Genomic DNA, 16,315 nt, shown 5'->3' with positions numbered 1-16,315 from the left:
TCCGTTGCAGATGATAAGTTCATTAGAGTTACCAGCCTCAGAAATTGCAGCCCAAATAAATGCTTCAGATTTCAAGCAAAAGACATCTCAACATCAACTGCTCAGAATAGACTGCGTGAATCAGGCCTTCATGGTCAAATTGCTGCAAAGAAACCACTACTAAAGGACATCAATAAGAAGAAGAGACTTGCCTGGGCAAGAAACATGAGCACTGGACATTAGACCGGTGGAAATCTATCCTTTGGTCTGAAGAGTTAGAGGGGTGCTTTGCTGGTGACATGGTCAGTGATTTATTTAGAATTCAAGGCACACTTAACCAGCATGGCTACCACAGCATTCTGCAGCGATACGCCATCCCATCTGGTTTGCGCTTAGTGGGACTATCATGTGTTTTTCAACAGGACAAAGACCCAAAACACACCGTCAGGCTGTGTAAAGCCTATTTGACCAAGGAGAGTGATGAGTGCTGCATCAGATGACCTGACCTCCACAATCATCCGACCTCAACCCAATTGAGATGTTTTGGGATGAGTTGGACGGCATAGTGAAGGAAAAGCAGCCAACAAGTGCTCAGCATATGTGGGAATTCCTTCAAGACTGTTGGAAAAGAATGCCAAGCGTGTACAACGCTGTCATCAAGGCAAAGGGTGACTACTTTAAAGAATCTAAAATCTTAAATATATTTTGATTTGTTGAACACTTTTTGGTTACCACATGATTCCATATGGCTTATTTCATAGTTTTGATGTGTACACTATTATTCAACAATGTAGAAAATAGTCAAAATAAAGAAACATCCTTGTAGGAGTAGGTGTCCAAACTTTTGACTGGTACTCTATGTAACAACACTTGTCAAAAGGTCAGTACTTACGAAAAAGAGCATCTTGGACTTGAGCACCACCGCAATAGTTCCTGGAGGGGCGATGGGAGGGGCACTGGGGGGGATGGTCAGACAGAACTGGACATTCCACTTCAACTGGGTGGCCTGGTCAGGGAACTGAAGAGGAAAGGATGAAGAGAAGTGAGAGAGACCATCACAACCATAACACATGACTCGTTTCTGCAAACTAAGCGTATGTCGCACGTCACTACTTCACAGAAGCGGCATTTGAACATAAAAATAGTTTTTTTTTGGCAGAAATGCCTTCTGCAACGTTAACTTTTATTTGCCTTAATAACAAACTTGTGTTTCATCGATAAAGAATAATACAATTGTTAAATTATGAGCCTAGTTGGATTAGCCACGGAAAAAGGCAGGAACCTTCACGCTAGCCATGATTGGCTGAGATATTGGATGGGCTGGACATGCCGGGAGATGATTGAGAACTACAAAAGTTTGGCTATTTTTCTCAACAACATTGATGCCCTGAATTTAGCAGGCACTCTCGACAGATCAGTTGGAAAACGTTATGGGCTACTTTCTGCACACTGGTCATTGTGGATCGGAGTGACTTGGCAATGCTGGCCAACAAGACGTAGCTACAAACAAAACACAGTTAGTGTTCCAGTCTGCCGTGAAGCATTCATCCATGTATGCAGGTAAGAGTCTACCTACATTTTCAGATTTCAAATTTAGTCAGAAAGTCATTTTTATTGCAAGTTAATAACGCGTACAGTTAGTTTGCTGGCAAACGTTGGCTCGATAGCTATCGTTACATGTATGATCTGTATAGTAATATTAGAATCAAAAATCCATTTGCATTGCTAGTTATAGCCTAATGTTAACTAGCTAACATTGAACCTAGTCTGTTAGCTTTAGCTGCCTGCAGATTAATACTACAGCGATGACAGTGTTTGTATTCGTAGTAGTATGAGTTGGGATTATGCCAGTTCATTGTTTAGCTAACTATCTAGCTACACGTCTAAATAAAGACTCCACTTTGGACGGATTATTACGTGACCCATTAACAATTAGCCAGGTGTGTCTGTGGGGTGGTTATTGCATTTCCGCCACATGACCCATCAATTTAGACAAGTGTGTCAGTTAAGCATCATCTAATAAAGATACAAATATTTTGCTGAATGGGTGTACACAAAGTGCCCTCCAGTTGGTGTACCAAAACATTCAAGGGCCATTTTCTCAAAAGCGGGGTTACAAGTTTATCAACTTCAAAGCAGAATTACTATCCCATTGTTCCCCAACTGCAGTGTATGATGTACCACTTTCTAGTTCCGTGTTTCTACTTTTATCCAATGTAAAAAACACAATATAAAAATGTTGCTACATAAGATGGAGCCGAGGCGGTCGCTCATATATTTGTCTCTCACACACAGGCAGAAACACAGACAAACATATCGCCTGCCCCTCACATTCATAACGGACACAAAGTTATCTATGGAGCAGCACCACCCACCCAGTGACAACCACAGCCAGAGGTAAAGGCCTCACCAGTTCGAGCTTCATGATGCGGACACAGTCCCTGAGGATGTTGGTGGGGGCCCCAAGCAGCTTGGTGAAGGCATTCAACGTGTTGTACTTGAACGGAGGGCCAGCCACCTGAAGAGAAGATGAGGGAGGATAAAGGGACAAAGTGAGGGAAAGCGAGAGGAAAAGGACATGAATAGGGGAGACTTGACTTTTTAGTCAAAGCCAGTCACTACACATACATGTATATTCTTGCACCTTTTCCAGCTTCAGATTCAAATGACCTGCTATAAGGTCAGTTCACCCAGTGTTAAATCAGATCCTATTCTGCCAGTGATATGTTGTATTCCAATGCAATGACTCACTTAGTTGTGTGTTTGTACAGTGCATTCGGAAAGTATTCAGAACCCTCAACTTTTTCCACATTTTGTTACGTTACAGCCTTATTCTAAAATAGATTAAATAAACACGTTTCCTCATCCATCTACACACTATACCCCATATTTTCATTTAACTAGGCAAGTCAGTTAAGAACAAATTCTTATTTACAATGACTTCCTACCCCGGCCAAACTCGAACCTGGAAGACGCTGGGCCAATTGTGCTCCGCCCTATGGAACTCGCCAATCACAGCCATTTGTGATACAGCCTGGAATCGAACCAGGGTCTGTAGTGGGGCCTCTAGCGCACACAATTGTTACTGCTTTCATGTTACAGGGGCGGCATGGTAGCCTAGTGGTTAGAGCGTTGGACTAGTAATCGGAAGGTTGCAACTTCAAACCCCTGAGCTGACAAGGTACAAAACTGTCTTTCTGCCCCTGAACAGGCAGTTAACCCACTTTGAAAATAAGAATTTGTTCTTAACTGACTTGCCTAGTTATATAAAGGTAATAAAAATACAAAAGTTGCTATTTAGACTCAGATCTTTTTTTGCCAAATATAATGACCTCTGTTTTATCTTTGTTTAATTGAAGGAAGTTCTGTGACATACAGTTTCTCTTACACACAAGCACTCATTTGTTACTCAGCACTCATTCCTGTTACTTAATTGTTTTTTATTTAAAAAATAAAGATGAAACCACTTATTTTTCAATTATGTTTGGTCCATCATTTAAACAATTGTTTGATAAATCACATGATAGATTTTTGATCAAATTGAGGTTGGTGTCTCCCTTAAAAATAAAAAAAATATCACGTATACTCCCTCTGGTCTCTAGGTCAGCAGACTGCTGATTATTACACACACCTGTCATCATCGTCACGCACACCAGCGCTTATTGACACTAACCTGGACTCCTTCATCTCCGTGATTATGCCACTTCCCCAGGCGTTATTGTTTCTGTTTCAGTTTCCTGTCTGTGTTGTTCGTGTTTCTTGTTTTGTATTAAGTTTAATATATTAATTAAATATTCACTCTCTTGCTTCCAGACTCTCAGCGCACATCATTAGTGTTAAAAAAAAAAAATTTTTTGAAAATGAAACCAATAATTGATTTATGGAAAAACAAAAACAAGTTGGCATGCCTTTTAGTTGATATTTAAACAGTTGTAGGACTTTTGGTAACAGGACTGAGAAAAATGCAACCATCTTCCATTTAGAAAACTTGTAAAAAAATAAATATATATATATTTTTTAATTGCCCGAGATTGACCATTACACATTTTGAATAGTTAAACATGTGTGTTATTAGATAGTGCTGAAAAAAGACAAAGAATTAAGTTTCATTGTGAAAAGTTACATGCAAATGGCACCGATTCAGCGGAATGGCCCACATATAGAAGAAATGTTACATAACTCTCAATATGATGTTCACTATGTTTATTTTATATTGTCTTTAGTAGTGAGCAGATAATTATGGATAATGTGTAAAACATTCACCATCAAGGACACCATCACTATATTTCTAATGTATTGACTTTAGAGCTGGAGCAAGGAAATGTGGTATATACATGCGTCTCCCCTCAGGCAGGATGCTCTATGATCATTCTAGTAACCACAACATCTTCAGTGGCTTCCTGCTCTTCCCAATGTAAAGTCCACATGGTTCTAACCGATAAATAAGCATAATAAAAAGCCTCACAATTCTCTGTTAAGGAATAGCAGTTCTTACAACAAATACTGAAAGGTGTTACTTCTTAGCAAATTGGTTATTGAATAAGGGTGTGTGCGTGTGTATGTATACGGTCATTCCCATGTAAAAGGACCCATGAGCACCAACGTGACATTTATAGGAGCATATGAAATGTAGCGTCAAATGAAAGCTAAGAGTCTATATTTTTGCAAAATATATATGTTTTTCCCAGCCATTTTCCATCTTAAAAATCCATGTTTGATATCTGGGCACAAAGATGGAAAAGGGGTCTTAAACAACATCTACTAGCAAAAGTCTTAAGGTATTAGAAATAATGTTGAAGTAAAGGCCCCTGCAAACTAATATTAACATTTATATTTAGTTTTGTGGAAATAATTCTGCTTTCTGTAAGTTTAAGAAATATAGCCTAGTATATTGTCATTATGTTACCAAAAACCCACATATCTTTAATATATGTTCTCATTTCTCTCCCTCATGAGGGAGGAATCTGAAAGTTAACAGAAGTAACAAATAAAAGGTAGACCTACCAATTAATTGTTTTTATTGATAACAATTTTGTTTATGAATTATTAAGTGACTAAAACTTGTCACTTTCCCACAATGGGAAATCATAGTAGTCACATACCACAATTGCAGTAGAGCACAGTACAGCAGAGGTAATGTAATATACTTTACTCTAATGGACTGTACAATACTCAATTTATATATATATATATATATATATATATATATATATATATTTTTTTTTACTGTACTCTACATTTCTGAACTGTACTGTACTCTGCTGTATTTTGATATCCAAACTTGTGAAACAGATGTCTGATTGGTACAGATTTGGTCCATTCTTGACCAACCAGATTTGGTCTTGTTTGGGGGGTGGAGCTCATTAGAATAATATGCAATTGAGGATATTATATTTTCTACCTTTGTGTACCTATTCAGAATAAATCACCATGAAGAGAATGACATTCATAATTATGCATTTCTGTATAGTACATATCAAGGACAATTGTCATTATGTTACCGGGTGTTGATCCACTTCACTTACCAACTCATGGTGTCATATCATAGCTGACACCTCATTATTTCTGCAGTCATCTTTGAATCTTAATTCGGAGTAGTTTTTCTGATTAGTATATTTTGGAAAATGTAGTCACAAAAAACTGAGGAAGATTTTAAAGTAAATCTCTTACTAAAGTTTGCACTGTTCCTCAACAAAAACGTGTAAAAATGTAAATTGTTAAAAGTAGACTTCTGTATATAGGTGTATGGCTTGTTAAATTTTGCAATCAATGATTGTTGTTTGGCATACATTTTAAAGTGAAGTAGTGAGTCTCAACCTCCCCCTTTTACCGTGGAATTGCCCAACAATAATAATAATACATGGTTTTTAAATAGCAATCTTAAAGGACCCAAAGATGCTAGTCACTAGTCTAAGTCACTAGTCTTACCCGGGTCTCGAAGAACTTCTCCAAGACCTGTAGCTCCTCCTGTGACCAGGGCCCGGCGTTCTCGGGGGTGACTTTGAGCTGCAAGGTCTGGTAGGTCTTTGGGTTGAGCGCCACGCGACACTTCAACACCTCTGTCTTGAACATGATCACACCCGGCTCATTAGAGTTCACGATGGACAGCTGAAGAGAGAGAGGGGGAGAGGAGAGAAAAGATTATAACAGAAAAAAGACAAAAAAACTAAAAGATAAATACAAGGGAGAGTTTAGTTCCATAAAGTAACCATGTGGAACAATCTACAAAGAGGTATGGACTTTTTCAGAAGGTCAAATTATAATGGAGTAGGATATTAGCCTCCATCTACTGAGACTTGGGTTGCATATTTTCCCTGTATTTTACAAACGTTCCATCCCGATAATAAATCACTTTTGTGATTTATCACTTTCAGTTCATCCACACCGATCTCGACAAACCATTTCTGTATGGACCTCGCTTTGTGCACAGGGGCGTTGTCATGCTGAAACAGGAAAGGCCCTTCCCCAAACTGTTGCCACAGTTGGAAGCACGGAATTGTCTAGAATGTTATTGTATGCTGTAGCGTTAAGATTTCCCTTCACTGGAACTAAGGGGCCTAGTTCGAACCATGAAAAACAGCTCCAGACCATTATTTTTCCTCCACCAAACTTTACAGTTGGCGGTATGCATTCGGGAAGGTAGCGTACTCCTGGTATCCAGCAAACCTAGATTTGTCCGTTAGACTGCCTGATGGTGAAGTGCGATTCATCACTCCAGAGAACACATTTCCACTGCTCCAGAGTCCAATGGTGGCGAGCTTTACACCACTCCAGCCGACGCTTGGTCTTGCGCACGGTGATCTTAAGCTTGCGTGCGGTTGCTCGGCCATGGAAACCCATTTCATGGAGCTCCCGACAAACTTGTGCTGACGTTGCTTCCAGAGGCAGTTTGGAACTCGGGACTGAGTGTTGCTACCAAGGATAGGCGATTCTTACGTGCTACGCGCTTCAGCACTCGCCGGTCCCGTTCTGTGAGCTTGTGTGGCCTACCACTTCGCAAATGAGCCGTTGTTGCTCCTAGACATTTCCACTTCACAATAACAGCACTTACAGTTGACAGAAATTTCACGAACTGACTTGTTGGAAAGGTGGCATCCTATGACAGTGCCACGGTGAATGTCAGAGCTCTTCAGTAATGCAATTCTACTGCCAATGTTTGTCTATAGAGATTTTATACACCTGTCAGCAACGGGTGTGGTTGAAATAGCCGAATCCACTAATTTGAAGGGGTGTCCACACACATATAGTGTATAGCTTTAATAATATTTCCTCTAATGTTATTAGCCTACCTCACATTCAACAGTTAAATTAAATAGTTTTTCCTGCATATGAGAGCGAGAGCGAGATAGGCTGTTTTAAAACTCTGCAGCTGCAATAAAAAATATTTACAAATAAAAAAAATAAGGTGACCCCGAAAGCCAGATTGAGATGGGTAAATTAGACATGACTTCGGTCTTTATGTTACTGTAGCATAGACTTTTACAAGAAAGAAATAAAAGTTACCATGATGAGATAGGTCTACATGCATTGTGAACTGCCTGTCCCAACCTGAGCGGTGATGATTCATCATGCAGAGGCTGTAGAGAAGCCAGATTTACACATCGCATATCATTTAACAGTGAGATTTCACACCGGTTTCTCTGATTTATTTATCCCAGGAAAAGAGAGTTGTATTGGACGGTAAATCTCGGTAAATGGGTTCCCGCCATAAAACCCTAAGCCATTCAACCTCAACTCAGACTGCTTGGGTTGAGGGTTTGAGAGATCCAAGGTTGGAAAAAGCTTTGGAATAAGGGACAGCCCTGCTGAGAACCTCTACAGAGGACTATGACAGAGATGAATTTGAACTGGATGAGAGAGATAGCTGGTTAAGCTGAAGAGATGGGGTATGAACAAACATTTGATTACAAAGGTAACACGCACATTAACCTCCAACTGGATGAGATGAAGAGAGACAGAGAAATGGAAGGATGAAAAGGAGAGAAGTGTGAGGAAAGCCAGAAATATCTTCAAAACAAAAACCAGAGTGAGGAAGAGATAGACAAAGAGACACACACACACACACACACACACACACACACTGAACAAGACAGACAGATGGACTAAACCAAGATGAGTCAACCGCAGATCTCCACCACTCACGTTGGGTTCTAGTTGGATGATCCTCTGCAGGTGGCGTCTCATGATGACCGAGCCCAGGAAGCGCTCCAGCGGCGAGCAGAGGTAACTTCCTGCCAGGCCCGGCACCAGGCAGGGTGTGGGCGAGGGCAGCAGCAACACGTGCAAGGCATTATGGGTGAGGATGGTGGGGATGGAGGCAGCCCAGGAACGCTGAGGTAGCTTACGGGGCGGGGGCATACTGCTGGGTATGGCCCCGGAACCTGGAGAGAGGAGCGGACAGTACCGTTAGCCTAGGGAATGGTGAGACTGAACACGTCCTTAAAGATTATTATTTTGTATTATACATTCGTGCAACGGTCTTAAAACCTCACTAGGGTAGGGGGCACTATTTTCCCCTCCGGATGAAAAGCATGCCCAAAGTAAACTGCTACTCAGGCCCAGAAGCTATGATATGCATATAATTAGTTTAATTAGCATAGAATTCTAAAACTGTTCAAATAATGTCTGTGAGTATAACAGAACTGAAATGGCAGGTGTAAACCTGAGGAAAATCCATCCAGGAAGTTTAATTATTTTGAAATGGCTGTTTTCCAATGAATGCCTATCCACCATTTAAAGGGATAGGACCCAGATTCCATTTCATGTGGCTTCCACTAGTTGTGAACAGTCTTTAGACATTGTTTCAGGCTTTTATTCTGAAAAATGAGGGAGAATGACAACTTTGAGCCAGTGGATAGTGGGATGTCCCCAGAGCTGTTTCCTGCGCCCGACCGAGAGCGCACCTTTCTTGTTTTTCTTTTATATTGACGACGCTATTGTCCGGTTTAAATATGATCGATTATTTATTAATAAACATTGTTTGACGATGTTTCTACAAATGTGACGGATACTATTTGGAATTTGTCTGCCTCTTGTGACGCATTTGAGCCATTGGATTACTGAACAAAACGCGCCAACAAAATTGAGGTTTTTGGATAAAAAGAGGGACTTAATCAAACAAAACAAACATTTATTGTGTAACTGAGTCTTGTGAGTGCAACCATACGAAGATCAAAGGTAAGTGATTAATTGTATTGCTATTTCTGACTTTTGTGACAAATCTACTTGGCTGGTATCTGTATGTAAAGTTTTGTGTGCTGAGTGCTGTCCTCAGATAATCACATGGTTTGCTTTCGCCGTAAAGCCTTTTTGAAATCTGACACAGCAGCTGGATTAACAACAAGGTAAGCTTTATTTTGATGTATTACACTTGTGATTTCATGAAAGTTAAATATTTATAGTAATTTAATTCAACTTGGCGCTCTGCAATTTATATGGATGTTGACCACGTGGGACGCTACCGTCCCACACCCCCTAGAGGTTAACATCCCTTCAATCTTTGTAAAAACATTTGATTTTCAGTGGAGTGGATTGTCAGTCAGTCAAGTGTTTATGTGATACTCACTCGAGCCAGTGCGTGGGGAGTGTGAAGCGTCGGGGATGGGTGAGTGGAGTGAAGGGTTTCCAGGGGACATGCCATGGATACGAGCCCCAGGAGATGGCCCTGATACCTGGGGAGAGCCTGGCCACTGGCCCCTCTGGCTGGGAGACACCATGGCATAAGGGGAGCTGGGGTCCAGAGCACCTGGGAAACAGACACATAGCCAGACACACACCATCAACATCAGTAGCGTCCACTGATATCATCATCCTTATAATCTTTATCATTCATTGTCATGAACCCATTACAGTGTACTCAGACAATCACAGACAACATTTTTTTACTCTCTCAAACGCTCACTGATTGACAGAACTTTCTCTCTCCCATTAACTCTAAAAACTCTCCACAGTTAAACCACCAACGTGACCCACTGCCCAGTCAACATGGGGTTCTCAACCACTTCAAAACGGACTAAACAGGTGTCAGAACTATCAGAGAGACCGGTGAGCAACATCCCAGGGACAAGTCCCGGTCCATGGGCTGGGAGGTTGGTTTACAGCCCTGCCCAGTCCCATCCTCAGCCTACCCAGAGACAGCGTTTTCTCAACCTGCACCAGGGTCTGGCTATGGTTATATTCCATGGAGGACCCATCCATTCAGCCCAGCCTGCTACAACCCAGCCCCCTCTACCCCAGTCCAGCCTCATCCTTACTATCCTCTAACCCAGCCCAGTCCCATCCTCTAACCCAGCCCGGTCTGTCCCTGTGGTCAGTGCGTTGCGCCACTTACCATGCGGGCTGGCAAAGCTGGTTGGGCCCATAGCTATGCCAAGAGAGGAGGGAGAAGGGGTGGGCCCAAAGGGAGAGGGAGCCCTCAATGCTCCGCTAGGGGAGCCCGACGCATGGATGGTCCCTGCGCACACACACACACACCACACCGACCAATAAGGCTCGTCAGACACGAGCCAATAGGATCAGCTCACACACACTCGCATACCAGGATTTCCGTTAGCCGGCAATTGCCCCCCCAGATTTTAAAAACTGTTGCCGGCCAAAATGACCAATTACAAAATTATTATTTTTATTCATTGATGGAATTACAAGTCGATGGAAATACATTTGACAGTTATGCTTGCTGGTCTATAGGTTAATTTGCATAATTTAATGGCATTAAATTGGACTGTGCATTTTTGTTAGTCATCATGCATCTTATTATGCAAATACCAACACAACTAATCACATGTGCACAGCATACAGAGACTATTTTGAGGGAGATTTCTCCTGTAGCTCCTCAGCTGGTTGCTGCTGGAGTAAAACATGTGCTTTAATAAACCCATTAATTGCGCAACAATTCTAAATGTAATTGAGTGTTAAAAACAGTTTTGGTGCACGATTAAAAATAGCTACTATTTTGTATTTCTCAACTGGTAATTGAAGCGCGACTCCCATTCACCATTCAAGTGCAGGCAACATGCTATCAGCGCATCACCCACCACTTCACAAAATGAGCTGGAGGCCGTATAAATTTTGAAAACATACTTAATTGTTTACAACCCGAATGGCAATTATTTTATAAAGACTTCATAGCCGGCGCGTGAGTTTCAAGTTCGGTGAAGCCTAGAAATTCATCCTACCATTTCAATCTATGATTATCATATGGGCATTTTCATGGAACTGTTAATTAAATACAAGTTTACATTTCTCAAAATCATTGTCAGGTGGTTAATCATAAAAATCTTAATTAAATGATAAAAATCTCAGTTAAAAGTAAACTAAAGGGAGATCACCATCCCCTGCCATACGGACACATTGATACAACGTGATCCATTAGCGACGAAAGAAATGAGCACATGGAACTCAGAGCCTATAGGCCAATGCAGCACTGGGCCCATTGCTCTAGGCCCATTGCTCTAGGCCCATTGCTCTAGGCCCATTGCTCTAGGCCCATTGCTCTAGGCCCATTGCTCTAGGCCCATTGCTCTAGGCCCATTGCTCTAGGCCCATTGCTCTAGGCCCATTGCTCTAGGCCCATTGCTCATTCACACCGGAGATTGCTGTACTGATTTTTCAAATAGCTTACTGTGTGGAACTATAGTTAATAAATTATCATGTGCAGTGGATGTAAAAAAAAAAAAAAAAAGTTAAAAAAAGTAAAAACACTCCTACATTTCTGCGTAGTAGGCCAGGTACTTCTATGTGTGCTCAGTGGCGCGCGCTCCCTCAACATTACACCGACATAGAAACCAGACACATGCTCATTGTGCACAAGGGCAAACAATTCACACAATGAATGCTCAAGAATTGTCGGGAGACAGCTGAGCGGGAGAGAGAGAGAGACTAGGCTATATCTTGGCGCCACACCTCTCTCCTTGTCTCAACATTTTAAAATTATACTCAATAATTTACTCAGATACATATTTTAGATGCTTTTCACTGACAGACGCAAGTCAATAATCAACAAGACCTACTGCTATGCGTGCTGCCCAAATTGCGGGCTTCCAAATAGGCATAAGACTGCAAGCTAATGATCCTTGATTCCTCTGTGGCTAAGTCATGCTTTCTGGTGAAGTATTTTGAATTATTTTATTTATTTCTGTATAGACAGGAGTAATTATATAATTTTGGTAAATGTATTTTTGGTAAATCCTAATCATATTAGCAACCCATCCTAGTTGTTGCATCTTTAGATCCCCCTTAAGTGTCTAAAATATATTTTCATCTCAGTCACATATGGAACCACTATCAGGGGCACTGCCTAGAATGGTGTTTTCCCAGGGACACTGCCTAGAATGGTGTTTTCCCAGGGACACTGCCTAGAATGGTGTTTTCCCAGGGACACTGCCTAGAATGGTGTTTTCCCAGGGACACTGCCTAGAATGGTGTTTTCCCAGGGACACTGCCTAGAATGGTGTTTTCCCAGGGAAACTGCTTAGAATGGTGTTCCCGCGAATTACATTTTGGCAAATGTTTGAAAATTAAGTTTAATTGGCTGCTGCATTACATGTTCTGTTAATAATTTACTCTTAGATGTAAAGTCCCCTTTTGCTTATAAATCGATCTGTGAACACCATAGATCGAAATGGCTTGCATTGAGTGATAGCCCTGGTTCCCACGGAACAGTAGTATATTTGTGTAACATAGAATGTTACATCTGAAACCACTGGGATGTCCCTTTTACCATTTCTTTCACTCTTCCGACTATCCATCAACTCCTGGCTGAACCCTGCGTCACAGCTGTTAAATTCATGTTTTAAGTATCCCTATATTTCTGTCATTACGGGGCTATCACTCTGTCAAGAGTGCGCCTGCGCAGGAGGTTTGGTTGTTGATGGACCTAGCCTTGAGTGGAATGGCTACCTTGTGTGTTCATACAGTATAGTAAATTTTGTTCAATTGTAACCTTCTCGTTGTGTCATTTCGAGTTAACAGCCACTTACAAAGCACATGCCTGCAATCATTACATCGTAGCAGGAGAGAGTGGTTTCATCTCTTTAATATATTCAGACATCAATTTATAGCAATTAATATAAAATAATTAATTTATTAAAAATAAAACAAAAACACTCATTGACGGATAAGATTAATGAGATGAAAGGAGAGTTCCTAACGAGTTCCAGAAGCCAAGCTAGAGCTCTGTGAGACGTTCACAGCGATGGGGGCAGAGGTTTGGCTCAAGCGAGACCTTAGGCAAATACGCACACTAAACATACAAATGCATATTTTGCAGTTATAAGGAAGGTGAATTCTTATAGCTAGTAATTTTACAATTTGATTATACTATATTTAGAAAGTAATTTCAAGTATTATTCATCGTTTTTTTATAGGAAGAACATCATAAAATATGTAATATTGTCATAATATTCGTACTGTGTACTTGCAGTTGTATCCTCAAATGTAATTTCACCTCAGCAATTTATAACTATTTTCACCAGAAAGGTGAGATTTGAACCTTTCTTATAGTATGCAGCATTACTAGTTATTGTTGATGATAAATAATTACTTTTGGGGATTACATAGATTACATTTAGTTTGTTTTAAAATGAATTACCTCATTCTAAATGTGATTTCACTCGTTCTGAGCCCTGCGGGTAGCCGCCCTAGCGGGCAATGCACCCAGAAAGAAAAAAACGTTTTATGGCCGGTAAATTAAAATCTTCCCGGTCATGTTGTCTGGCGCCACGTTTTCCCAACAGAAACCCTGTCACATACATTCACTCACACGCAAACACACAGGCTGAAGCTGGGCAGCGGCTCTAGGGCTGAGATGGGTGAGCAGGACTGGGTGCATGCATTCTCCCTTCTGGACTCAACTTTCGCACACACACAGTTTGCCATTCAGCATGTGCATGACAGCAGTGGCAGGATGAACACACACACAAAGAGAGTGATATCACTTAGCGGGTGGATGATGGGTGAGGAGAGGACCAGATAGCATTTGGTCTCTTTCCTCTGCTCCATAGTGGGCTGCCAAGCACACATGGCACAAAGAGGGAACACACAGGACACACATCCCTCTCACCTGGGGACTGTGTGGGCATCATGGATGGCGAGGGTGCCACGTTGGGATGGTAAGGGGTGGGCGGGGAGGTGAGGGGAGGGTACACCCCCCCAGGACCCCCTCTCATTGTCTGCTGCTGGGCCTGAAATTGGCTCATGAGGGTGTCCATTATGTCACCGCCCACGGGCGAGGGCGGGTTGTCGTCTTCGTTGACAGAGCGTCGCCGAGCATCCTGGTTACTGTCAACAAACATGTTGAGGAACGTCTGGTAGAGAGAGAGAATCCTTGAGGGGAACTAGACAACAGAATCTAGGCACTTTCAAATTCCTGATACAATCACACAAACCCACCCAAGCCCTCTCCTCCCTTGTACCTTGAGTCCCGGGGCAGGGTAAAAGCCCTCCACGATCTTGGTGTTGTCGAAGAGGCTGTAGGCCCCGTCTCGTATGGCCACCACCCCACGGCTGCGGCAGTAGATGTCGATGCAGTACATGTTGCGGAAGGCCAAGCGGATGTGTGTGGGTGACTGGGGTAGGATGGAGAAACACTGGTAGGCTGTGTTGGTGCGCTGCGTTAGCCCCAGCATGGGCACTGTGGGCAGCTTGTTGATGGCATTCAGAGGGGCCTGGGTGTCCGACAGCACCTTGGGGGGAGGGAAGTTAGACAATGAATACAAAATAAATGTAATCGAATGTGCCACTTTGGTGGAGGGTTCCAGTGTATGTAAGAGTATGTGCGTGTTCTGCCCCTGCATAGTTAGGTTCAAGCCCAGGTATGTGTGTATGCGTGCAGTACCTGTAGTAGCTGGACCACAGTAGGGGTCTTGTTGAACATCTCCTGCAGTTGATGCAGTATAATGTTGTGACAGTTACTACAGCCCGAGTTGGGTCCTACTGTCCCCAGAGAGAGATGAAACCTCTGGGTGCTACTGTTCCACTGGATGGTCACCTAGAGGGGAACGAGAGGCGGCAGAGAGAGTCTTAATCAATCACATATATTTATATAGTACGTTTTACAAACAGTAAGGAAACATGCAAGGCAGGGATTGACACGAAGCTCTCAAAGGCACTTGTAAATCAATGTCATGTTTTTCTTGCGCAATTGTCATGGTCACTCGCCCCCCAAAAGTTGGACGGTCTGTTAGACAGACAAATGGTAAAATGTCAAGTACCTCTGTGGTAGATTGAACTGCATCGCTCCTTAGCAGTCATATGAAGGACCATATCTGAATTATATGTACATTTTTTAAATGGTATCATTTAAACTATGAATTTGTTGTTGTTTAAATGTTGCCCTTAGGAAAAAATATTGCAGTCAGAGCACATTGCAAATACTGCGTCCCAACATTTTTTTTACTGCAGTAATTTCAGTTATTCCGCAATTACTGGATCCGAAATACCACAGGTCGACAGTAGTTACTTTTTTTTGTCAGCCTAAGATTTTTTATTACATTTGTCACATTGCTAGTTATACATATGAAAGGAAGTAATAATCACAGAAAACAGTAACTTAGGGGCACGAAAGGTACTTTTTGGGGAACCAGCCATGTCTGGGGATAACAAAGATGACATTTTATTTTTGACGAACTCTCCTTTCTAATGCTGAGGCGGCAAGGGAGTAGCATTTTCCACAAGCCTTTTTCTCATGGCAAATTAATGAAACAATTAACAATGGCTACACTATGGGACAACTAAATCAGATGTTTCAGCCTATCTTCTCTGTCTAAAGTGAAAAACACTTAGGACTACTTGAGTTGCGAGAATTTTCTAAATGGACTGCAAGCACAATTTGGCCTGCAAATCGCGCTACTGAAACAGGTGTAAAATTGGCTTAATATTCGTAGTTGGCAGTCCGTTAGGGAGGACGTATTCATTACTCCAATTCTGTTGTAAAATGTTTCATATACAGAATGAAACGTTCTGTTTGCGTCCGTTTGGTTCTAATGAACACAGCCCTGAACATTTTTAGACGTTACTCACCGAGCTACCCTTGGTGCTACCGTAGCACAGAACCAGTTTGCGGTAGTTATACAGCCGGATCTCACTGAACAGACTCAGGTAGGATGGCATCTCTGGTAGTGATCGTGAGAACACCAGGACACACTGGTAAAGCTGGCTGATGGCGCTCCAGTCGTTGAGGAACATCTCCACCACCTTCCTCCCTCCCACAGGCTCAGACAGAGGGTTCTCATAGGTTAGGTACACGTGGCGCGTAGAGGCTGGACACACACACAGAGAAAAGGGAGAGATAAGGGCACATTAAACTCAGTTTGGGTAGTATGTGTGTGTGACAACATGT

General features: G+C 42.0%; 1 protein-coding gene across 2 annotated transcripts in view; it reads right to left on the bottom strand.

Annotated features, from left to right (window-relative positions):
* The window catches only part of LOC118370592 (mediator of RNA polymerase II transcription subunit 14), a 33,834-nt gene that overhangs the window by 1,858 nt on the left and 15,661 nt on the right, over positions 1-16,315 (bottom strand). The window contains exons 18-27 of one of the 2 annotated variants that reach the window (XM_052522155.1): positions 15,997-16,235; positions 14,813-14,965; positions 14,391-14,660; positions 14,039-14,282; positions 10,310-10,432; positions 9,545-9,724; positions 8,122-8,360; positions 5,908-6,087; positions 2,390-2,497; positions 872-997 (exon numbers count right to left, since the gene is read on the bottom strand). In XM_052522155.1, coding sequence (XP_052378115.1) covers positions 872-997; positions 2,390-2,497; positions 5,908-6,087; positions 8,122-8,360; positions 9,545-9,724; positions 10,310-10,432; positions 14,039-14,282; positions 14,391-14,660; positions 14,813-14,965; positions 15,997-16,235 — 1,862 coding nt within the window. The remainder of the gene's footprint in view (positions 1-871; positions 998-2,389; positions 2,498-5,907; positions 6,088-8,121; positions 8,361-9,544; positions 9,725-10,309; positions 10,433-14,038; positions 14,283-14,390; positions 14,661-14,812; positions 14,966-15,996; positions 16,236-16,315) is intronic. The other variant, XM_052522157.1, reaches the window with a different exon arrangement.

The sequence above is a fragment of the Oncorhynchus keta genome, chromosome 7 (genome assembly GCF_023373465.1).
Source record: "Oncorhynchus keta strain PuntledgeMale-10-30-2019 chromosome 7, Oket_V2, whole genome shotgun sequence".
Classification (NCBI taxonomy): Eukaryota; Metazoa; Chordata; class Actinopteri; order Salmoniformes; family Salmonidae; genus Oncorhynchus; species Oncorhynchus keta.
Note: the sequence above shows the minus strand (reverse complement) of the source record. Positions and strands in the feature narration are given on the sequence as shown.